General features: G+C 36.0%; 1 protein-coding gene across 1 annotated transcript in view; it reads right to left on the reverse strand.

Moving 5' to 3' along the window:
• NBAS (NBAS subunit of NRZ tethering complex) overlaps window positions 1-25,194 on the reverse strand; it is a 166,661-nt gene that overhangs the window by 96,565 nt on the left and 44,902 nt on the right. The window contains exons 22-34 of the mRNA XM_069011614.1: window positions 24,839-24,922; window positions 24,211-24,364; window positions 22,678-22,863; window positions 21,544-21,717; window positions 20,451-20,584; window positions 19,630-19,692; window positions 18,865-18,987; window positions 17,325-17,427; window positions 14,447-14,670; window positions 12,155-12,267; window positions 9,542-9,655; window positions 1,639-1,752; window positions 597-754 (exon numbers count right to left, since the gene is read on the reverse strand). Of these exons, the coding sequence (XP_068867715.1) occupies window positions 597-754; window positions 1,639-1,752; window positions 9,542-9,655; window positions 12,155-12,267; window positions 14,447-14,670; window positions 17,325-17,427; window positions 18,865-18,987; window positions 19,630-19,692; window positions 20,451-20,584; window positions 21,544-21,717; window positions 22,678-22,863; window positions 24,211-24,364; window positions 24,839-24,922 (1,744 nt within the window). The remainder of the gene's footprint in view (window positions 1-596; window positions 755-1,638; window positions 1,753-9,541; window positions 9,656-12,154; window positions 12,268-14,446; window positions 14,671-17,324; window positions 17,428-18,864; window positions 18,988-19,629; window positions 19,693-20,450; window positions 20,585-21,543; window positions 21,718-22,677; window positions 22,864-24,210; window positions 24,365-24,838; window positions 24,923-25,194) is intronic.

Here is a 25,194-nt window from a genome sequence, read left to right on the forward strand (position 1 = left end):
ACATAAGTTGTATTTAAATGCCACAATTATGTTCTCACACATATACTGCGATCAGCTCAACAGCTAAAACGTGATTCTGTGAAGTCAGCCATTGCAGAGTTAATAAAGATGGCTCAGACATAAAACCTGTGGCAGTTTTTAAAACCATTACAGCATTGAAATCAATTAGAGAATAATTTCATTGCATATTGGGTAAAGATCATAAAAACCACAGAATAAACGTTTAATAGACATTTATGTGGGCATTTAATGAAATGGCATTACAAAGTATAAATACCTAGAAAGTATTTTAAAATTTCATCAACTGCATTTACAAATAAAATGTTTAAATCAGGCAAACAATAAAGAAATTAAAAGCACCAAAGATAGAAAACACAACTGCACTTGTACTTGAGAAACCAACTCATCACACAAAACTGCTTAGAAAGAGACCTCATTTGCTGAAATATGACAATGAAAGTAGAGAAGTAGACCAGAACAAATATAAATATATTTGAAGGGGTAGAGCTTAAGGGAAGAAACTTAAAAATGAGCACAAGTCCCCTTTACTTTGGTAAGCACTGAACTTTCATGAAAGAAGCTCCAGAAAGAGGTACCTGGATTTGCAATGAGCGGCTCACTGCCAGCAGCGCCTGTATGGCAGTGGGGGGACAGTGTATCAGAGCAAAGGCCATGAGCTCCCGGCGCATCCCCAGATCCTGGTAGCCTTCGGATTGCCCAAGCTGACTGCACACTTCCCAGCTTTTAGAATAATCTTCAAGGGAACACAAAACACACTTCCTATGACAAGTGAAAGGAGATGCTGCCTAATTCTTATCAGATGAGATAAAGGAAGGCATGCGGCATTCTTGTGAAGACTTAACATCCCCTGAAAAAGGAACCATAAAGGCTCCATAAAACAGAGGCAACTGTCTAAAGCTCCCCTTTAGACTGATTGAATACATAAAAGACTAATTTTTATCGTATTATAGATAACAATATATCAGGCATCTATAAGCTTACATCCTGTATTTTTACATATTACAATAAGAAAATCATCATTTATTTCAGATCATGATATTGAATACCTCACTGAAGTGGCTGTAAAATACAAAATATAAAATATATCACTTGATATATTAAAAAAATCTTAATTCATCTTGCATTTTTCTCCCTCATTCTCAAAGCAGAGAAAAAGAGCCAAAGAAACAAATCCCATCTTCCTTAGTATCTTGACATATGTATTTCATTTACGTCCACTCATACTGTCGCATACACAAATTATACAAATAGCACAAATATCTGAAGAGTTATGATAGAAAGGTAGACTTCTAAAAGACCTGCACCTTCCTGCTAGCTGCAGTCACACAGTTTTACCTGTTTGAGAGGGACACAGTGTAGAAAGAAGTAGAAACTGTGGTTGCCAGAGGCATACAGAAAAGCCCCGAGGCTACACAACCAACAATTCAGTACACACTTATTCCATGCAGTATTTGCTGTATGTGTCTCTATTCCATGTCAGTGCACTTCCACTAATGAGACATAACTGTTACTTTAATGAAATGGTCCAACCTGAAGTACCACACCTCACAGTAAACAGAGTCAGAACTCAGGTTTCCACCACCATCACCTCATGCAACCCCTGTTTATTCACTTCACCTGTGTCCATGAGCTCCTGGCAATGCATACTAGCTGCTTTGTAGTCCTGGAAACTGAGAGCCTGTTCCACTAAAAGGATTAAAACTTGACCTTTTCTCTCCATCTGATCATCTCCTGTAAGAAAAATTCAGACATTTTATAAGTTAATTGGAATTAATGGTCACCTTAAGCTTGCTACTTTATTTCTTAAGAATTAACTACATATCACAACATGAAAAGCCTCTCTTGAACCTGAAACAGAAATAAAATTCTCTGCTTTTTCCTGAAGGAAACAGTAAAAGGAGTTATGTATTTTAAAAAAACATTTGCACCATAGCTTGCTAAAAAAAAAAAAAAAAAACACAAAACAAAAAAAACCCCAAAACAATTAGCATGTTCTGTTAAAGTTAAAAAAAAAGGTTTTAAAAATTGTATTCATGTGATGGCCAAAGCATAGACCAAACTGACATTTAAGCTAAGTGACATAAATCAAAATCCTGACATTGAAAAAAATAAAGTCTATGTACTGTAATAGAAGAAAAAAAATTGATTTTTTTTTTTTTTGTAATATACAAAGACTCATATTAAACTGCCACTTCATGGCTCCAAATAATTCATGAGACGCAGAAAACATAAGCATTTAAAAATCCCTAACCTCATAAATTGAGTGAGTAGAACTGAAACTAATTTTTCCACACCATACATCCATCTCAGTCACCAGATCTTCTGGACAGTGCCTCTTCCACTAGTTATGAATCGAATCTTACAGTTCAGATACTATTGAAGCCTTCTGACTGAAGTTTCATCAAAGATCTTTGGAGAAAAACATCCTGACCTCAATTTTAATACATCAGCATTCACAGATGAAAATCTAATGAGACAGTTCATCTCCTTTTGAAAGCCAGTTATAGTCAATACAAATAACATTTATACCTGTCAGCCTTCACTAGTCATCTGTTTAGAGTGAACAATTTGCTGGCACTAGCTTGTCCAGTCTTGTGCTCAAAATACTATGTGTGTCCATGCACTGTATGAGAAGGTGACAAAACATACACAGGAAAAATAATCTATAAATTTTAATTTAGGAAAGAATTTTTAGAATGAAAATGAGTGGATTTTTAAAATGCAAGTTTCTTGGTTGTGCTTCTCCTCTATTATTAAAAGCAATTTTATGCAGTCAGCGTTGTTACAGCCATTTGAAAAGGGCACTGGTTTATGAAACTCTATTACTACAACTTGTGAAATGCAAATATTTCAGAAGGTAAATGAATCCAGTTTCAAAAACCATTTAAAGAGTACATGTTCTTCAATTGTATAGCTGTTATTTTTAACTACACTTTGCAGATCCATCACCACAGATAAAGCAAATTTCTTTTTAAAGCTTTCTCAAAAGTAAAGTTGTAGCAGTGGCACTACAATGACATTCAGGCAAGTGAAGTTACCATAATTACTAAACTCAATCAAGCCTCCCCTAATCCCAGCACATCACAACTAACTCAGCTGGGAGAACAGGTTGGCTTCCCATCATTTTATCTTTCAGCCTCCTGCTCAATATACTGCCAGCACACGATGTTGCAAATTAGTCACATTCAAGGCTTTCTCGTTGCAAAATTTTGCCCTCTGGAAGCTGGGAACTTCTCATTTGGGCAAAAGCAATTACAGATGACAAAGAGGTGCTTCTATCCTCACAAGCTAAATGTGAACTGTCATTTCTCTAAGCGAGGGACACGTACTTGCCACTCATCTCCTGATGCCCACTTCACCCTGACAGCTTAACTTCTAACAGAGAGATCTGACTAAGTGGCAAACACAAAGAAAAGTCAAGAGAAACAATCAAACTATTACCCCTCAGATTTCAGATAGCCAAAATAATCACTGCTATTTATTCCCACTTAAAAACCAGTGGCACTGAAGAAAGAAACTAAGAACTTGGACCAAGGAATGGTTTCTTTAACTGTGCTTGACCAGTTGCATGGAGTCAAGTTCCCCATCATCAATGCTTCAGCCAAGTACTTTTGATACAGTACAATACATCTCTGCATGTTTTACAAAAGCACAAGCATAAAATACAAGGATCACTTTCCTTCTAGTCCTTGGCTATAGTTGCTCATCATATCTCTACTCATTGACACTTCCATTACCTTGGCACTCACTGTTATGGCACAGAACAACCACTGGCTCCAATGTTAGTGAATGCCCTTTTTCACACACCTTTCATTAACCATGCAGGTGACTGATAATGCACACTGCTGCAGTTTAGTCATCTATTCAGACACGGAAAAAGTCACTGCTTCAGCTTTGTAACACATCATTTGATGATATTTCAATAATAAAGTCTTATAAAAGGGAAAGTTTTGAATTCTGAATTGTCTCCCTTGCCATTTTGACAGATATCCAAGACTGAAAACCAAGATAGGAATGACAAAACTCTTAAAATGGTGACCTGATTATATTACATGGTAATTCTGTTTCAAGCCTTAATGATAACACCTGACATACAGACTCAGATCAAATTTAGAAACTGGAGAGCGGAAGGGGATGAGGAAGGGAAGTGTATGTGCACACAGGCCCAGGGAAGTGGAGGTATTTAAAAAGACATGGAGATGTTGCACTCAGGGACACAGTTTAATGGTGGACTTGGCAGTGCCAGGCTGATGGTTGGACTCAGTGCTCTTGAAGAGATTTTATAACCTAAATGATTCTGAGGTTCTAATGAAAATGACAAGAGAAAAAATATGAAAGCTCAGAAATACTTGAATTTTTTTTTTTTCTTGAGAAGTAAAGGATATGCAAATACTTTTTAAAAGCTTGGATCCAATCTAGATTATATAAAGAAAAAAAAAGCTTATTGAAACACCTTGCATAAGATGCATGCTATTTGTGAGTGGATGAAATAACATTATCCTGAATGAAATCATGTAATTAAAACTTAAAAGTCAAATGATACCAACACTGTACATACACTTCAGAAATTCCATGTCGCCCACATTTGGGATATCTGGCAGATCAGAAGCTATCTACATGGTGAATTCCAAATGCAAGAAAGTCAGTATTACGAAAGATAGCTTTCAAAATTAAGCTTTAACTAAGAAATGTGAGCAAAGTTTAAAGCTACTAGAATTCGCTTATGGATATTAAAATTAAATAAATTACAAAAGAAAGTTGTGAGAAAAGAGAATAATGGAAACATTTCCAGAGAGCCTGAAAAAGGAAATAATGACCAACACTCACTAGGTCTTTTTGATGTACACTAAGAGAAGAGAAGATGCTCCTAATTTCTGATACAGAAGCTTTTTTCCCCTACTTTTTTTGCACGCATCTACTCAAGTAATTGCATAAAGTGAGTTCTTTACACCCTTTCTTAACACAGCGCATGAATTAAGTGAGGATTGTGAGACACACAACAGCTCCAGCTCCCTGAGCAGGTGCAGATTTTCTGGCTGTCATGCTGAGCACATTCTCCCTCACTCACTTTACCCATCTGTGAAATTAAGGTAACACTTGTGTGCTTACTTTACAGAGGCAGTGACATGAGGTTTAAGTAGAGTCCACTGTCATTAATCAAATATTTAAAGCAATTAAGAAGCTAGCTGATATGTCATTACCTAAGCAAGATTTTAACTTTGATAAATATGAATAATGAATATTACTCACTTTCAGTGCTGTTCTCTAAGCAAACTGTATTCAGAGTACACAGCTCACAAAGCTCTTTAACAATGACTCTGTGCAATCTACCCTTGAATCCACAAAAAATGCAGTCTTCCAAAATTTAAATTAAAATATATATGTTCTTAGGATTTTATAGGTTGGCTATATATTACATATAATAAAACATAGCATATGCTTCATGTTCTATATACACACAAATGTAAAAAGTTTATATAGACACGGACAGATGTAGCGAGGAGGTCTTTCCCCATCAGTAATTATACAGGGTGGGGTGGCAGGGGAAACAAAGAGGGGAAAATACTGAAACAAATTCCTCCATTGAGCAGACAGTGCAAAAAAACACTCTACAAAGTGGATTTGGAACAGAAGGGACCACAACTTTGAGCATGCACAACCAATACCAGTAAGTATGTTCCACAGGACAAAATCAGAACTTCTTACACAGCAAAGGTGGCTCATAAATCAGAGTAATTGTGTAAGTAGTGAAAACCAATTAAGGACAAAAATCAAATCTTTATCCCAGCAGCACTTTATCTAATTCTTCATTAAACAAGTCCATAAAGTTCAATCACCTTTTTCAATATCCAGATCCATCCAAAAATATCTCAGTAAGACCACTTGCTTTCATCATAAGCTCTTAGAAATCACAATACCCTGTCCCAGTAGTTTTACACCTGCAAACAAAGACTATCCGCACTAGAACTGCAAGAAGGCTTTCCTTTTCTAATATTAAGTCTAAAATAAAATATACTAATTCAAAAATCTTAGAATCTGCATGCATAAGCTGCCCTTTTGTCTATAAACTAATTTGTGCAATAATACTAGTGTTTGTTATCACACTTTTGATATGGCTACCAAGTCCTAAAATAACTCTTCATCATATTAAAAACAGTATTAATAATATTAATTAATATTAATAATTAATTGGAACTCAGTAACTTAAATTACAAGTTGACAGGTACAGAAATACCATTTCTACATGTCATGTTTCAACTTATTTTTTTTAATCTCTACCATCAAATTATATACAGCACTCCTCATTACATACTATGACTAAGACTATACCAGCATTACACTTAAAATCTGCTTTCAAAGGTATTAATAACCTAGCTATTCAAATTCTAATACTCTTTAAAATCAGCATAAGGTTACCTATTCTACCACTCATCAGAGGTACACAGACCAACAATTAAGGACCAAAGAGTAAAGCTCTACAGACTTTCTTTAATAATTTGGAAAAATATTGCATTTATATGCATGCTTTAAAGCAATGATGACAATCATGTTTCCTTTATATGCTACTGGGTAATCTTCTGGATGCTTTTCAATGGGCTAGAGAGTCAGCCACAAAAAACTCTGCAGTAACAGTGTTATGCTGTTTACAGCTTTCAAATCCAAAAAAACAAACAAACAAGAACATTTTAAAAATACTGAGTTTCTTAAAATTAAATAAATCCGTTTTCCATAGCCCATCTCCTACAACAATTAAGTTTAGATAAAATTCACAGCTATGGCATTCTCATACTGAATCCATATCCTACTCATAAATGAATATTCTCTACAGATAACAGCTTTCCGATATAAGCAATCCAACTAATCATCCTTCAGTGACAGTGAAATGGGTTTTAATCACAAAAGCTTAAAACTACTTATGTAAAACAAATAAAAAACACCCCATCACATTTCCCCACCACAGAAAGTCACTACTGAAAATGTGTCTTGCTATATTTTCCTTTCAATGTTATTCTATAACCAAAAGATTACCTTGAAAGTGACCATGTTACTTGCATATTTAGCTTAAGAGAAAAGTGTCTAAGTCGTGTATTTCTTACCAAGATTCACTCTTGAAATGTACTTTTACAACTAAAATTCCCTACTTACCATAGGAGCAACCATCAGCATTGCTCCCAAGGCTAACCATTAAAGTCAGAGAGTCCAACGCTCGCAAGATGAACGTGTCACTGGTAGAGGAAGCAGTAGTTTTTAAATAATTCACCTGTTTAAAAATTAACCAGCTCACACATTCATCTTCTGGTTTTCTCTAGCCTGGTAAACGCATGGAAAAGAAGAAGTGGGAGGCCATTTCATCATCTGGCTTTGAATACCTCTTAAATCTCTCTTTTCAGGGGTGCCTAAGTGTCACTGTGATGTAACACTAGCACACAGACACTACTGTATCAATGAACTCTATACAAATTCCCTGAAGTTCTCTACCTACTATGCAGGGACTGCCATCTTTCAGTCTCTGGAGGTGAGACCACAAGTTTGATCCCTTTTCAAAGGTACATACCAGGGCACTGTAAATCCTACAGCTGAGGCACTAGGATAACACTACTGGACAAAGCTTTATAGAATCTCTCTGGATCTTGGTTTTCCTTCTTTCACACAAAGAGAATCACTTAGATTCAAAAAGAAGATAAAACAAAAATCAGCAACATTAGCCCAAAGAACCCAGAATACTAAGAAAAATGGACAGATTTTAACTTGATCTGGATGGGACAAAGCAGAGAAGAAGAAAGAGCTGTACAGCAACCTTGTCTTATGAACCAATAAGGGAGACTTTTTTTTTTTTCTCCCAAAAGCTTGACAGGCAAAGAAAAAGAAGTTACTACTGTCATTCCAATTTTTCTGTGGATTACGTATTAAATATTTAGATTGGATCCAGCTACCCAACATACCCCTCTGCCACCTTTCATGTAGCAGCACTGTGCTGACCAGAGTCAGGACATTTCCCGTGACTCCTTTCCTTAGGACTCTGGGACCTTGGGAGGTCAACAACCTAATTTCCATACCTCTGTTCTCAACCTTACACAACTGTCTCAAATATCTCCCTCCCTTTTTATAATACTATGCAAAAAATTGCCAGTACTAAGCTTCCTGAAAACATAAGAAAAAAAAATTAAATTATTTAACAAATAGAGAGGGAGAAAGGAATTAGCCAGGCATGCTTCAGTGACAAAGCTGGAATTCACCGATTTTATATGCTGCATGAAATAAAAATACCTATTTTATATTTCTATATTCTATTTCTACATCATAAAAATACAGCGGTATTGTGTTTACCGTTGCATTGATTAAGTATTTTTCAAAAATAAAAAAAATCAAAAGGCAGATATTTTAGGTAGGCTATAAAAAAAAAAAAACATAACACCCCCTCCCAATATCCTCAGGATTCAATCTTTGAAGATGTTCAGCTCCTCAAATGAATACTCAACTTAATGTATTATTTTTAGTGCCCAAATGAGATACATGCAGCATAGACTGAAGCCTAGCAGCTGAAATTCATGCTTTACAGACAACTTTTCCCCCTCTAACTTAAATGCAACGATTATTAAATCAGAGTGCCTTATTTGACAGAGGTAATAACATTCACGGTAATTTCAGTACTACCAATTAACTGTAAAACAAGATATTCTCAGCCACAACTCCTCCAATCTGAAATAAGCCTTGTCTTAGGTTATAATATAAGATGTAACCAAAAGCATGTATTCTATCACTATCTGTTAAAACCAGGTGGGGCAGTGTTCTTTGTCTCTTCCATCACACATCCCTGGTAACTCCCTCCGGGGGAGATCTTCTGTTAGTGGGTCATCCAGCCTCACTGCATGATTCATGAAATTATATCACCCCATTGTGAGATGCTCCGCCCAGGAGAAGGAACCAAGCATTCCCTCCTGGATATAATCTGAGATTCTGAACACCACAGACACCTTTCTACTGGATTCCCAGAGGACAGGAGCTACACAGCCACCACTGGACCTTCTGAGGAAGAGCAGACCTTTCTACAGGATCACTGCTTCAACAGAACCACATCCATCACTTCAGGAGGACTGCAGCCACCATTTAATCGGACAGCTATCACCACCCTGACTAACAAGGTGTCAGGTTGTATCCTGGCTCTGTCAGTTTAAACCAGTGTTTTCTGCCTTTATTTTTCATTTTCCTATTAAATTGTACTTCTGACTTGGAGTCTCCCACTGGTTTGTTTTCAAACTAGTACGGCCTTTACTCCAGCTCTAGATTAGACAAGGCATTTTTTTTTATTTCAGGTATTAGCAGAATGGAGCAGCTGACCATTTCAGCTATTTTACAGAGAAAATATTCCAGTCATGTGAAATGTTTCATTCCTCCCCTCTTCCAGATGACTTTTTAATGGTATCTTTGAACACATATTCTAATGATCAACTCAAACGTCCTAAAACATAACATAAATGCACATTGCAATGCAACTCAGTGTCTTATTAACACAGCTTACCTGCAACCCTTAGCAGGTTTGCCAGTTCCAGGAGCTTAGCAGACTGTTTATAGTTTGTTGACATCTGCGCCAGACAGTCCTTGATGAGACTGAGTCGATCGGAACACAAACGCACTGTTGAAAGCAGAACTGGTTTAGAGACTGCACAAATGAACTTGACTGCTGTGCTCCTGCTTAAACAACACAGGGCAGGAGGAGTGCTGGGGAGTATAAGAATGCAAATACAAACTGAAAACCAGCTCAAGGCTGCTTGCATGCAGATCCTCAATTATACCTACAAACAGAAAGTTAAAATAACGCCGCAGGATATCCAGCCCCAATCATTAGCAAGTCAAGTTATGAAGGGAGCAAAAAGAGGAAAACTGACCTGAATGAAAACTTATTTTTATTTCATTTTTTCACATTCACTGTTTTTAAATGTGTACAATTAACCAATATACCTTTATACAATTTTTTTAAATTATCATTTTTGCAACATTCTGAAAGACTGCTAAGACAGACATAACTTTTGTTTAGAATGTTGTAACTAACTAAGATTTCACACTACATTTTATTTTAGCATGGGCGAGATACATCACATAGACTCAAAGAACTGTCATTAGCAAATTCCTAATTTACTTAAAAATTTTCTGTGGAAGTGGAAGGACAGTCTGCAAATCACCAGGTTCTGTCAACTGTATCCTGAGCAGCTTATAATTAGTACTGTGTTTCAAAAAAGATTTTACCAAGAATTAAACAATTATTGTAATTGCATGATTTAATATCATTAACTGATTCCAGTGCCATATTTAGCTTGTTAGTGGGTGGCTAACTTCAGGCTGCTGTTTTAAAAGGTAATGCTTTCATACCATGCAAGTTCTCAGAACTCAGAGGAACACCATGCAGATATTCCACTTAACACTAAATAAGAGTGAATGGCTGCATGGGGGATAAACTCTGCATTAGCATATGGGGCTTAAAACACAGGATATCAGGCCTCTCAGTAAGAGCAAAGTAGTATTTGCATAATGAAAATCATTAGTTCTGGAAATCAAATTAGACCAAAATGAGTAAGAATGGAAGAGCAGGAAAAGGTCATATTTTTAGTTTAATTTTTAATATTCTATCACAGGCCTATATTAGTATACAACAATAAAATGTTTCCAGTCACTGATTATTTAAGCAGGAATTTTTAATACATAACTAAAAGTAATCTAATATAATACCATGGGTAGAACACTTAACAATGGACTTTCCTTCACATTTGAATAAGGAGTCTTCAAAACAGATTTTATTAAAATATAGCATAACAGTAGTTCATAAACTGCTGAGTTTGCTAAAAATAGAAGTGGGGGAAGATCTACAGAAAACTAAATACAGAACTGCAAAAATTGCTAAAAAATTGCTAAAAAACTATTGCTGTGGGAACAGCTGATCCTTAGTGCTATATTTAACGACACTTTACCAAAGTAACAGATCATTTAAAGGCTTTCATTAAAATTGAAAACATCATTTTAATCTTATTAGATTAATTAGATTTACGTGAAAGATATGGAAGCAAGGGTAAGTCAGGGTCATTAATGAAATTACATGCATTATTTCACATGTTCTAATTAATCTAGATCAGTTGTATTACACATACTGTTAATGCAGTATTATGTCACTACTTTTTAAAAATGATACCTCCATGTCCACATCAAAAAAAGGTTGAAGAAAATATGTGCACTTTTCTACAGGCTGAACAAACTGACTGAAAAATAATTTTACTCTAGAAATCTTGCAGTACTGCAAGATCTGGAAATCAGACATTCTCAGCCCAGAAATTGTAAGATTTCTGAATATAACACACGGAGCATCAACTCACTTGAACAAATACTTGGAAACAAAGAGAACAAAAGGAGAACACCAAAGTAAAGCAACAACAGTCACTGAGAATATCTACTTCATTTTCCATGAAGTGGAAAGCACTGAAGTGCTAACCATAAATCCCAGTATTTCTCTGCACAATGCCAGAAGTAAAACATTATCATCAGCATGTCTCATGGCTCAGTGCTCATCTCAGCCAGTTCCACTACTGTTCATGCAATTTCATTGTACATAATCATAACTTCTTTCCAACTTTTGTCCAACAACTTTCACTGGAGTCAGAGCTCCAAAAGATTTAGTTTTAAGCACATCATCAGAAGAAATACCTAATAAAAGTTCACTTCCACTGTCATTGGGTTTTATATACCTAAAAATTAAACAGCCCACTGGAGACACGAAAACTGCCTCTGCATGAAGTACCTCTCTCCCACCTGTTATTTTAAAGCACATAGGCAAGTGCAGATTATTTGGAAAACAAAAGATGAGCTTAAATTATTTCTGTTCAAGTTTCATATACTCGATACTCTATTCTAAAGTCCTGCTGAAAGTAAGTCCCAAAACACAGACACCATATGCAAATATCCTTCTTACCTCACATATTCTAAAAAATTTCATTACAAAAATTACTTTTTGTATGCGCCTGTAAAGTGCTTGGAGGCAGGAAATGAACTCTTTAATAATGTCACACTTATGTAATAGTAACTATTTCTCATGCATATTTATGCCTGTGATTCAAGTAATCATATAAAGAATAAAATTATGCAGTACCTTGTAGCGGTAATATTTTCACACCAAACTCTTCCAGGTAACCCAGAGCACGAATGAGGTCCAACTCCTCCTGAACAGCACTCGGACTGTCTTCAATAAGTTGTAGACAGCACCTAATAAGAAGGAAACACATTTTTCTAAAGTTTGATGAATACATTCAAAGTTAAACTTGTGGGAAAGGTTCACCAGTAAATAAAACAAAACAAAACAACAACCACCAGCAGTAATTTACTGTACTTGTGAAACATCAAAATACTCTAAACATTTTAACAAATTTCTGGTTTTGGATTGCTTTCAACTGGTTGTGATAAGTACATCACCTAAACCCTCCTGAATTTAGATCAGCAATGAATTTAATAGATGACATTGAAGGTGTAAGTACTTAAATACGTAATTATTTTGGGAAATATTTCTCCTACCACTATTGCATTTTGATAATGCCATATTCTGGAAGATAAAAGCAAAACAGTGCAAAAAGTTGACTGGAAGTGAAACATTAAGAGTCATCGTCACAAATTCAGTTTCCTCAGCTAGGTACAGCAAATAAACCAAAGCTGAATTAAAAAAAAACCAACCAACCAACCAACCACTACAACAAAACAACAATAAAAAACCCCCCACTAAATTCCTCTGAAGATGAATTAATAAATGCAGTTATTAAGAGCACATTATTCTAAATATTTTTTTCAAGTCACATGAATAGTATATTATTGTAATAAGCTTTTAGATAATTTTTTAAAATACAAGTTGCATTCTGGTACAGTGTATTCATATGTAGTTTTACTAATAGACGCTGAACAAAGAAAATCAACGTGCAAAATCATACAATCATAGAACAGAATAGGTTGGAAGGAACCTTAAACACTGCCTAGTTCCAAATCCCCTGCCATGGGCAGGGACACCTCCCACTACACCAGGTTGCTCAAGAGCTCTATCCAGCCTGGCCTTGAACACTTCCAGGGATGAGGCATCCACAGCTTCTGTGGACAACCTGTTCCAGTGCCTCACTACCCTCACAGTAAAGAATTTTTTTTTTTCCCCAAACATCCAATGTAAACCTACTATCCTCCAGATTGAAACCATTACCCTTTGTCCCACTATATGCCCTTGTAAAAAGTCCCTCAACATCTTTCTTGCAGGCTCCCCTCAGGTACTGGAAGGACACATTTAGGTCATCCCAGAACGTTCTCTTTTCCAGACTGAATAATCCCAAATCCCTCAGTCTTTCCTCACAGGAGAGGAAAGAAGAAGGTGCTTCATCCCTCTGGACACACTCCAGCAGGTCTGTGTCCTTCCTGTGCTGGGACCCCAGAGCTGGATGCAGCACTGCAGGTGGTGTCTCACCCCCTCTCCTCCCTCCCCTGCTCCCCTTGCTGCTTTGTGTTCAGCCCAGGACACATTTCGTTTTCTGGGCTGCAAGAGAACATGTCTGGGTCACGTCCACCGTCTCCTCCCCCAGCACGCCCCAGTCCTTCTCGGCAGGGCTGCTCTGGATCTGTTCATCCCCCAGCCTGGACTGATACCGGGGTGCAGCACCAGCAGTTGGTCTTGTTGAACTTCATGAGTCTCATGAGCTTCATTTCTTGAGCTTGTCCAGAAGGCATCTCATCTCAATGATTTTAAATGGTTTAATTCACCATACACATTAAATCAGGAAGTATTTGATTTGTCCAGTTTATCATATGACTTTTATCTCCACACGTTAATTAAGAATACACATTTTAAATCAAAACCAAAACTGTATGTTAGCTGAGCATCCCATATGAACCCATCATATTTTTCAGGCATATTGACAAATATTTCAGGGTGAAGATTAAAATAGGAGTGGAATAAAAGAGCTAAAGAGAAGACAAATACATTCTACCTAAACCAACACATACATGAAGGCTACTAGGAGACCTACACACTGATAATCACTCATGGAAACAAGTTAAGTTACCATGAAACAACTGATTGAAGGTTAAGTCAGAGAAGGACCAAAACATGTTACTGAACAGAATAAACACAGAGTCACACATTCATACCAAGTATTTGAGCTATAAGCCACGTATTTTGAAATACCACCATAAAACCCTAAGAGAAAAGCTGGTCACAGGACCCTTATTCATTAAAAGGGTCTTTAAACTTCCTGCATGAAAAGCAACATTACTCTGTACTTCCAGAGCCTGCTTATGAAAAATATTCTCAATAGAAGACCGGGGGGGAGAAGGGGGAATACAATATCAAATAAACCCTAATGCTATGACAACATTAAACCAGTTGTATTTATGTATATGATAGTGGCAAATGTACCTGGCCAACTCCATACAGCTGTCAGTCAAACTCGTTGAAGAATTGAAGTATTCTCTGCCAGCAGCCAAAACTAGTTCAATACTTCTCGCATAGCTGACTCGGTACTGCAGCTTCCCTTTGGATGAACTCGGCAGATCCACTGAGCAAACACGGCAGTGCATCATTTGCCCGGCCAGGTGGATATTGTCTATACTGCCTGAGCATAAAAGACTTTCGGTGAATATCTAAAAGAAAGAATAGTAATTTAATAACCTGCAAGAGCAGCAGTTTCAATTAAGCTTATCTGCATTTTATGGCATAAACCCCTTTGAATGCAACGATCTTTGAAGTCAAAAGAATATATATATATTCAGTCCAAGCAGAAAATCTGACTTCTGTCAAGGGAAGTATTTCTACAATTCACTTAAGTAAAGCTAAAATTAACTAGTAACTACTTTCTATTTACTGGAAGTTAAAAAAAAAAATCATATTAACTGTCTTTTTACAGTATGACTTAAGACACCAAAAATATACCTACATTCTGACGTGTTACTACAATATAAGAATCTGAAAAGGCAGTTCACTATTAAGACCTTAAAACTAACAACATATGAGAAGAAATTCTGTATTCCTAAAGAAACTAAAAACATATAGGACTGAGCATGTAAAATGTTCCTTAAATTTCAATCAAGACTATCTTCAAAGAATGCAAATTAATATAATGCTGTATTCTGCCAGAAAACACCTAGCTTATTTCATTTCCAGGTAAAAGCTTTACCCACTTTAAGACACTCAAAATAATCTCAATTCCTTACAAAAATAATTTGCTTTTTTCTTAAGCATAGTCATTATTGTCCTAATGAAAAGAAACAGAAATTTGATCATTTCAGAAAATATCACAGCTGCAACAATATGGCCTTTATTGAATATTTTAAAGTTCATAGCAAATTCAAGAAGACCAATGAATCATAGAAGAGCCCTATTAAAAAAAAATAATTGCTCTAGGGTATATCACCGTGTCCCACAGGCATAGGGAGGAGGAGAGAAGATCCAGCAGGCAGGAACTGTGCAGCAAGATTGATTTTTTAAATTATTTTACAAACTCTTTTATAGACTTTTTTCTTTATAGTCTAATTGGACAAAGGATCAGCCACCCCTTGGGGCGACTGGCTAAAATCCTAAAACATCCATTGTCAAAATATTTTTCTACTATACTATAAACAAGACTTTTCAAGGCTGCAGATGTTTGGTTGTTTACATAACTCTGCTACCTCTTCTGTGAGAGAGAAAAGTCTCTCACAGATTTAGAAAATAGCAAGGAAATCCTTGCTAGCAGCATTTTGTATCCACAGAGCCCAGGTTGGAAGGGACCTCTAAAGATGATCTGGTCCAACCTTTCATGGGAAAGAGGGTATAGATGAGATTATTTAGCACTCTACTCAATCATAGTTTAATTTCAGGATACTTTTTTTCTAGGAAGAACCTCTCCAAACCACCTCATGCTCTGGAAAGGAAAACAGTACTGTGCTTCTTAAAGAACATCACACAATTGGATCATCTTCCATTTCACAACATACCAACCCTCAAGGAACAGCAAGAGATGCAAAGTATCACAGCTGACCCTTCTTCCTCAAAGATCCCACATGCAACATTTACCTCTCTCAAAACTTAAGAAGTCCTCCTTCAAGAGGACAGAATTCACCTTGCATGAAAGAAGAACAAGCTAAGCATCATGCTCAAAAATACCAAAACCTCAGATGGGATTGCAAATCCTTACTGCCTCACCAATTTATCAATTTTGAAGTTATTGAAGTATAATTGCATATGACAGCACCACATTTCAAAGCATTTTCAGCACTCCTACATAATTTTTCCAAAACCCTTAGTTGTGTTTCTTTTTTAATTATACGGTTCAGAGTTTAAAAAAATAGTGTCAATAGAAAACTTACATTAAGATCAGACCAAAGCAAATGCCTTATTTACAGAGTGCTCTAGTATTACAATTTTTTAACATGCACGTAAAAAAAATTTCAAGTACACAAAGTTGTAGCCTACCACAAAACCATGACTATTAAACATGCTGCAATTTTTCTAGTTGCACTACAGGGAAAGAATGATTTTTCTCTTCTTATATCTTTCAATATAAGTTGAATAGCATTGGTTTTTTTCTTTTGTTTTCTACTTTGCTTTTAAAACTTCTCCTAAGAGCTAATCAGACGGATAACCATAAGCAATTAAATCTGTAAACTGCAATAAAACCTGCTTTTATATAGATATAAACACTAATGATAGTGGACACAGTACTGCATCTGTAATAAAATGCAGTACATTGAAGTGAAAATGTAAATAAACAACACGTCACAGCAAATTCTACATCTGTCTAACAGCTGTCCTTTGCAAATACTAATGACATGGGTTTGGGCTTTATGCACATGCAAGGGTTTTTACCTTCACTAAAATTAGATTTCTCATCTCACATAATTTTACTTCAACTGCAAGCAGCAGAAAGTCCATAATCCTATAATGATCTTGGATAATATTATCAAGCCAGAACTCCATGTTTAAGAAATGCTTGAGTGAAGACAATGCTTTATTTTCATTAGTTTGGAGTGTTTGTTGCTAAACACATTTGTACACGGAATTACAGGCTACAGAACAAAGTTGATTCAATTTCTAAAAAGCTGAATTTTAATAAAAGATATACAGGGTATTTATTAGAGAGGCTTTAGATAAAATGAATAAACACCAGAATTTTTCCTTAAATAAAATACTGCAAAAAAAGCCAGTAGACAACCAAGTAACAACACAGAAAAATGTATTTACACTTGTGAGCAACAATATGAAGTAAGAATCTATAGCTTACTTGGGACATAAGTCAGTAAGAAGATACAAAACTCACCTCATAGCAAGTATCTGAATGTAAGCATCTATACACTTTCTGCTGCATGTCCAACATATCCTGGAGTAATTGCTTCCACTGTGTCTCACCAACTGACGGTTGCCTACAAATATTTTTTAAAATTAAATATTCTCTTCCCCAACAAATTTAAAGAAAAGCAGTAGATTTCCATCACCAGAAATATGAGTTTTCTCAAATGCTATTTCAGTATTTAATTAGACTTTTAACCAGGAGTGATTCAAAGACAGATGGCTTTTAATATTAATTAAAACAGCAACTGTGGGATAAAATGGTTTGACAACAATGCAGTACCCAAAGTGCTTTTTCTGTTTTCTGTGGGATAAGGCAGGGATTTAAGCAATCTTTCTCAAGAGTCCCCAGCTAGGTTTTGATAATTTTCCATAACACATCAGAAAGTTTGAAGTGCTATCCTCCTGCTGATCCAGGAACTGCAGGGCAAAACCAAGTCTGTAACAGCAGCTGAGGATCATTAAAGTGCTGTTCATTGTAGGCAATCTCAAAGGACTAATCAATTGCATGCAATCACAGGAGAACAGAGTTCTAACTTTGTTTCTTAAAATTGAGTGGTATTCAGATTCTTGACCCTCTGAATCCATGGATCTCTGTTTACGCACAAAGCCTCAACTTCTTGTGCCCTATCAAAACTTTTACTAGTAAAAACACTATGAAGGTTTTTTGACATTATCTTGAGCCTTTTAGATTAGAAAAAGACCTTTTTAAATTACATGAGCTACTTCCAGCTAATAGTGATTTTCTCATGTGGCATTAGCTTTTACTTTGGCAAAACAAAAGTGGAAAAACCAACATTTTTCCTACAGAGGCATTGTCTTGATCTTTCTAAAGAGAGGTTTCTAAAAGTCTTAAAAAGCTTTCAGACTACTAAAAATCTAAATACCACTCTACCATAATGGATAAACTGCTGTGCATATTTGCTGTAAATAAGAAAGAAAGTCACCCGCAGTTATGGCTGGTTTTCTCAGGATTCAAAATTTTTATCTGCTTATGCCAAGAGCCATTTAATAATTCATGTACAGTTGAAAGATGAGTTAAATGAAGTAGTTCTTAACTAGAAAAACTGAAAAATAATACTGGGAATATAAGTGGTAGAATCAATACCTAAAATCAGTAAGTTACCTTATTACAAGGGTTCCAAGAAAACACACCAAAAAAACCAAAGCATTACTTTACAAATCCTACACTCTCAATAAAATTAAATAGGTCTTAAAGGACTTTTATTTACAATATGTTAGCTTTCACAGTTCATCATCCTGCAATATTTTGCAGCCAGTATGCCTTTTAAGCTTGTTTACTTGAACACAAACATACTAAAGCAGAGATTTTTGACTGTGGAGAATGCAGCCAAAACACTAATCATGTTAATCACAAGTTTAACCAATCTCTGTATGTACACTGTCCTCAGGGTGAACACCACAGCTCCCTGCTGCCACAAAGCAGGCAGGCACGCTCTGTTACCTCACCGCGCTTCCCCTCTTATCCCGGTGCCTCGTGGAATACTAACTTGCGACCTGTGTGCCTGGTCAGCCGGACCAGCAGCTTCCGCGCCTCCTCTGCACTGCCCTTCGTGTCTCTCACGAAGGAGACCGGCTTCTGCAGGCCGTGCTTCTCCAACAGCTCCGACACGCTGCAAACAAACAGAGCCAGCGCTCGTGAACACTGCACAACTGTACAACTACTGCTGCAGCAGCAGGACTCTCAAACAATGTACTGCAAATGCAAACAGGCTCCATAAAACCTCTAACAGTATAGCTCAGCCAGAGTAACATTACCTACATTTTAAAAACTATATATATATACACATATAAAATAATACCAGAGGGTAAACACATAGCATCACAGTTTTAGTCTTTGATCACTCAAAGCACTATAGAGTATCAAGATCAAAACAAATTCCTCAGGTTAACCCTCCTTCCCCCTGCCAAAAAAACCCCACTGAAAATAAAAACAAACAAAACAAAAAATCCCCAACCAAACAAATAAAAAAATTCCCCAACAAAACCCCACACACAAAAAAACCCAAACAAAACAAAAAAAACCAAAACACAACCCCCCAAACTTTTATTCCAAGAACACTATCTCTACAGTTTTATACTATTCAAATAGATAAAACCATTCAAAATTTCTATGTTCTGAATACAAAAAACATACTGATAATCTTGTTGACAGCATTAAAAAATATATATATTCTTGCTGGTTTCTTATAAAAGTGTTCTTGGCTATGCTTAGTGATTTCTGTAAGAATATTTGTTTTAGCAAAATGCAATACCTAAGAATTTGTTCCAGTTCATCTACTTCATCATGAAGAGCGTTAGTTTTATCTGTTTCAGGCCTGCAATGATATCACACAATTAAATATATACATACACATATTTCTTATAATTTCCTCTTGTAACTCACATTATATACATATGAAGATAAGTAGTTTGAAACATTCCTTGATTAAAATAAATGTTTACTTGTAAATATTAGAACTATTGGGCTTCTTGCTGTAAAGACAGTTAAAATTTAGACGGTTCCTCAATTTCTTAAGAGCAGAGGTTTTCCTTCTTCCTTAGACTGTCCTCGGGCTCTCTCCTTCCTTCATGTAAAAGATACTGGAAAAATAGTTTACACCTCACAGATCACAGAGTATCTATTTCCTCTTCATGCTTTCACTTTCTTGAGCATTACTTGCCCATCAATAGGTTTTCCATCTTCCCTCTCTCACAGGGACATATTGCTGCTTTTAAGTTAAGTGCAAGACGCCACTATTGCAAGAAAACCAGTAAGACAGCACTAACACTTGGTCTCAATTCATCAGACTATGAAAGTCTAAGAAACAATACAGAAGCCTTGGTCTAGGCTGCTACTTTAACTCATGTTCTGCTGCATTAACTGGTAGACTATGTACTTCTGATGTATATACAGCAGAAGTATATAGATACACACATTACAATCATGGCAGCTCAGAGGTGAACAGAATATTCCAGTAACTTGGTCTGCCCTTTAGTGACTTAACAACCCTTTTTAAAGCTTTAATTCACAACTATATTTAATATTTCTAAAATATTTATAAATAACCAAATAATTTACAAATAAAATGTTTACCCATATCCTCTTTGTGGAAGGCATTCCAAAATATCATAACAAAGAGACAGCTGGTCATCTCGCTCACAGCTATAAATACACTCCAACGCTGTGATCATAAGCTGGTCCTGATCAGGGATAATTTGTTGCTGACACTAACAAGAAAAGAAAGAACACTGGTTTTTATTCCCTGTTTCTAATTCAACAGTTAATTTTCTTTTGAACATAAAAAGATAGGTACTCCAAGAAAATAAATTTTCTTCAGGTGCAATTAGAATGTTTCTTGATAACAACGTGGTGAAGTCATAACCTGAAACTTAACTTGGCTAGTTTTCTGCAGTGCAGACACTTGAAAGAACAGTTGTATGCCACTATATCCTTTTTGAATTTGAGAAGTGGAGAGGGTGCAGAGGAAGGCAACTGCTGCAAACATTTGTCAGATTTATTTAATATGTACAACAGTACCAACATACATTGAAGAGCTGTGGATGTGCTTCACTGGTTGATTTCTGTCCATACACTCAGAACATTCAATAGCATGCAGAAATGTGCCTGTGTGCCCTGGAATAATTATTTAAGCCATAGAAGCAGCATAAAACACTCACATGGAAAGCAACTTCAACCCTTACTCAGTGAACTCTCACCTCAATCCTAATGGCCCCCACTTTATTCTTTACATTTGTTGAGTAAGGCGGGAGAGGGGGGAGTAACTGGAAATCTACTCCTAGTAAAATTCCTCAGGAAAAAAATATTAATGAGATCATTAAACTCTTTCATATCCACTTTTTATAAAGCAAATATGCCAGGAATTTACTTTAAACAGGTCACCAGAAAATCACTTCAAAGAAGAATCTGTAATTTTTATTCTACTAAGGTAGAATCATTATTACATTAGTTTGACAATCTCATCAAGGACAGTTTAGCTGCATTATAATTTATGCTATAAAACTTCTTAATTGTTGCTTTCTAAAACATAACAAATTCCAGGTCTAAGAAAAAGGGAAAGATCAGAAAGATGGTCTTATTTAGAAAAACTAACTCTATTTCTGACTTAACCTCTTCAGGACAAGAATTTCCAAAGAAACCAGTAGAATCAACAGGGCTCCTTACTTACAGCAGGTTTTGAATTCTGAAATATCTTCAGAGGTAGAGTCAAGTCTTCCTTTGCCAATGTTACTAAATATTCTTTAAAAAGGGCATTTGCAAGACCAGGGGACTGATTTTCACAGCGGTGGAGAAAAGGGATCATCCACTGGTAAACATTCTTCACATATTTTTCATCTGAGGACTGGAAAGCACAAAGAGTTACAGAGAGGAAATACAAGAACTAGTTCAGCTTCATTGTCCAAAATAAGCAGGAAAAGCAAAAAACCAAATAGAACCTTTTTTGATCAATATAACTGAAACAGTTATCTTCAGCTATCACAAACAGATCATTACATCATGAAGCCCTGAAACCATCTTTCTGCTACCCAATGGCTTGAGGAAACTGAGCAGAACAGGAGTAAAGCCCATTGGTGAGGAAAGCCTGCCTTCCTCCTGCACTTTCAGAATGAGTGAAAGACCATGCAAGCATCTCATAGTACCATTACTTTCAGTAATTCAGCAAGAATGCAAGACAGAAAACCAAGTGCTGAGTGGCTAAATAAAAAAAAAAAGATTCTGAGTATTTTCCTAGTTTCCTCTGGTGCTTATGTGTTCTTCAACTTTCAGAATTTCAGAACCCTGTTCCATCTCTAGCTGTTTTTCAGCCCTTCCAAGACGTCATTTTCTATTCTGAAACCCCGTGGATAAGCTCAATACAGAGACAAAAACACACATCCAGTGCAAAGGCAAATATTAAAGTTTCTTGACAGTATTTAAAGACACCAAAAAACATCCATGGAAAACATTCATTACTGTGGTATCTGCAGCATCATCAAGAGCTACAATGAAGATCCCTTAAAAAAGGTCAACGAAAAGGGAGTTCACAGCTTTCAAAAGAAGATTTAGTAGCACTGAGTCCTCAGCCAGGGACACAGTGGGTCTTTGAGAAAACTGAGTCAATTTAGCTTTTTTTAGAAACAAATAAACATAGAAATAAACCCTACCACACTAACAAAAAAGGAACAGTGAAAATGTAGAATTTTTACTGAATAAAGACAGAGGTTCATGAGAAAAATGACAGTGTCTTTATATACACAGGATCCAGAGTAACCTGAGTTACTGGATTTCAAGGTGTACTTATTGATTTATTCAAAATACTTACATTCTTCATCAACAGTCTCAGCTTGTCAATGTCTTTCATCTCTAAAAGTTCCTTCAAAGTCAAAGTTCGATCACCATCAGTCTCATAAACCACTGTCTCAAGAGTGACCAGATTGTCACAAAGCACCTGCAGACCAGGAATGTTCCTCTCCATGCCAAGACGAACAAGGGACAGAGCACAGTCAACCTGAAAAATAATTACAAAAACACTGCTGTACAACTGTTTGCCAAAAACCAACTCGATCTGTGTCCTGTCTGTGCATCTATTTTACTTCCCTACTGTTTAATAGGCAATTTTAAGTTCCTAGAAGCTTTTGTGGACTGTATATTCCTAGATGGATTGTCCTTCTCAGCTTTATGAAGACCACATAAAATGCTTAATCTTAGGGGATGATATTGTTATATGCTTTTAACCAAGATGCATCCTACTGATGCACATAAATTAGAATATTATTCCCTCTGGAGATCACACATAGCTCCTCTCAGTATATGGAATATGAAGGATTGCTTTAAACTAAGACAATCAGGTAACTGACATGCAACGTGACTTTTCTAGCTGAACATGATTTAGTAATTTTAATTGTTGCATTTTATGTCACAAAAAACAATAACAGGCTTCTTCCCTAGTAACTGAAACTACCTTTATATGAAAGGTTCTGTTTCAATTTCAAAGAACACAATACTGGCTGTAAATATTCAGCAAGGCAGACGTAAATCTTGGAGAGCAGAATGCTAATTTATACATTATTTAATTTAACTGATCCTTGGAAGTTGCTTTTATTTCTGTACCTACTGATAGGTTGTTAAGATCACAGTCAACTATGATTAAAAAGAGCCCTGAAGGACTGCAAGCTGGTAGAAGAACTCACCCATCAGACCTAACCTATAATAGTGATACTTCCAGTCACCCTCCTTTTCATGCACCTGAATTTGCCTGAGAAGCAACAGAATACTGGAGCACGAGTGATGAGCTCTGTTTTTATGTGCAATGCTTATCTTTACCTCATAGAGCTTCAAACACTTTTAACATATGAAGAAAATCAAGCAAAAATAAGCTGCATGTAGTCCCACAGACACACAGTAAAACTGCCACGAAGAAATCATGACAGTACCATGTATTGACATAACAGTGACACATGACCAACACATATCAATATACATGACACAGCAGCATGTGACAGAATAAAGCATGTTTCCCAACATGCTGTGCACAACTTTCCCTCCCTTAGTTACAAACATAAAATGCAATGGTAAACACTTTTCATGGATTACAGAAGAGCTACTGTCTGCTGTAGTAAAACAAATGAAACAGAATCTACTGGCTTCCTATTCATTTCTATGGATTAATTATTTGGCTGAGTAAACTTCAGATCAAGCGTAAGTACACTGCAAATAAAAACAAGTACTACAAAAGCCATAATGAAACTGAGACACAGTGTGAGGGAGAAGTGTCTATTAATATGCATTAAGACTGTTAAAGATTCTGTTGAAGAAGGCTGCTCAGCCATCATCATTTCCTCACTGCTGTTCTCACCTGCATTGCATACTCTTCAATTTCCTGTGCTCTGCTCAAATACCAATCAGTGACGACATCTACTGAAAGGTCAGTAGTCCTGTACTTCAGTAACTCAGGTTGCATTTCATACAGAAACTGGCCTTCATCTTGCAAAGTTGGTTCAATAACCATCCTTTAAAAAAAAAAAAGTGTACATTTAAATATATATCTGCTCACCCACTGTTTTTTTTTAAAATTAATCTTTTTCCTAAAACTTCTGAAAAAAAAGGATACAATCAACCTACCACTACACAATAAATTGAGGAGACTCAAACGCCAATCACAGTGAGCGCTAGTTTTTGTCAGCAAAGGAACTACTAAGAGATTTTGAACAGGAGATAGATCATGAAAGAAATAATTCTTTCCACTGAACTAGTAAGAGCTTTCAAACATGTGATAGATCATGAAAGAAAATGCTCTCTACTTGAAGATCCAGGTTTGCACAACCTCTGTTTTCCATTTGTTCAGTCAGTCTCCCTGAGAAAGCTGAAAACACAAGTTAGTGCACACAAAAATAGTAAGTGAGTCTTACTGGGTCAATTCCCACATTTTAAGAATTAATAAGAGTAAATAAATTCTTTTTATTTTTGCTTTTATATATACTTACCTGCATTCTGGTTTTTCACACCAGTCTTCTTCACGATGTTTCTGTTCATTCCAAGGAAGAATTTTTAATGTCCCCTTCTTGTAGCTGGTATGACAGAAAAGAGAAGCCTGATGTAATTTTATGTCTTTTTATTATGGCATTCAATTAATGGAATACAGAGCATCCAAAAATATTTCAGTGAATTCATGATAAGCATGTCAGTCAATTACAGTATCAATTATTTAAGATTTATTACTTCTTAGTGCAGCTTTACAAGTGTGGTTTTGCCTGGATGTTATCCATACAAATATAATACATATTCTACCTATACTATTAAAGATCCAATAAAAAAGATTAATAAATTTATTTTCTTACAG

The sequence above is a fragment of the Aphelocoma coerulescens genome, chromosome 3 (assembly GCF_041296385.1).
Source record: "Aphelocoma coerulescens isolate FSJ_1873_10779 chromosome 3, UR_Acoe_1.0, whole genome shotgun sequence".
Taxonomy (NCBI): domain Eukaryota; kingdom Metazoa; phylum Chordata; class Aves; order Passeriformes; family Corvidae; genus Aphelocoma; species Aphelocoma coerulescens.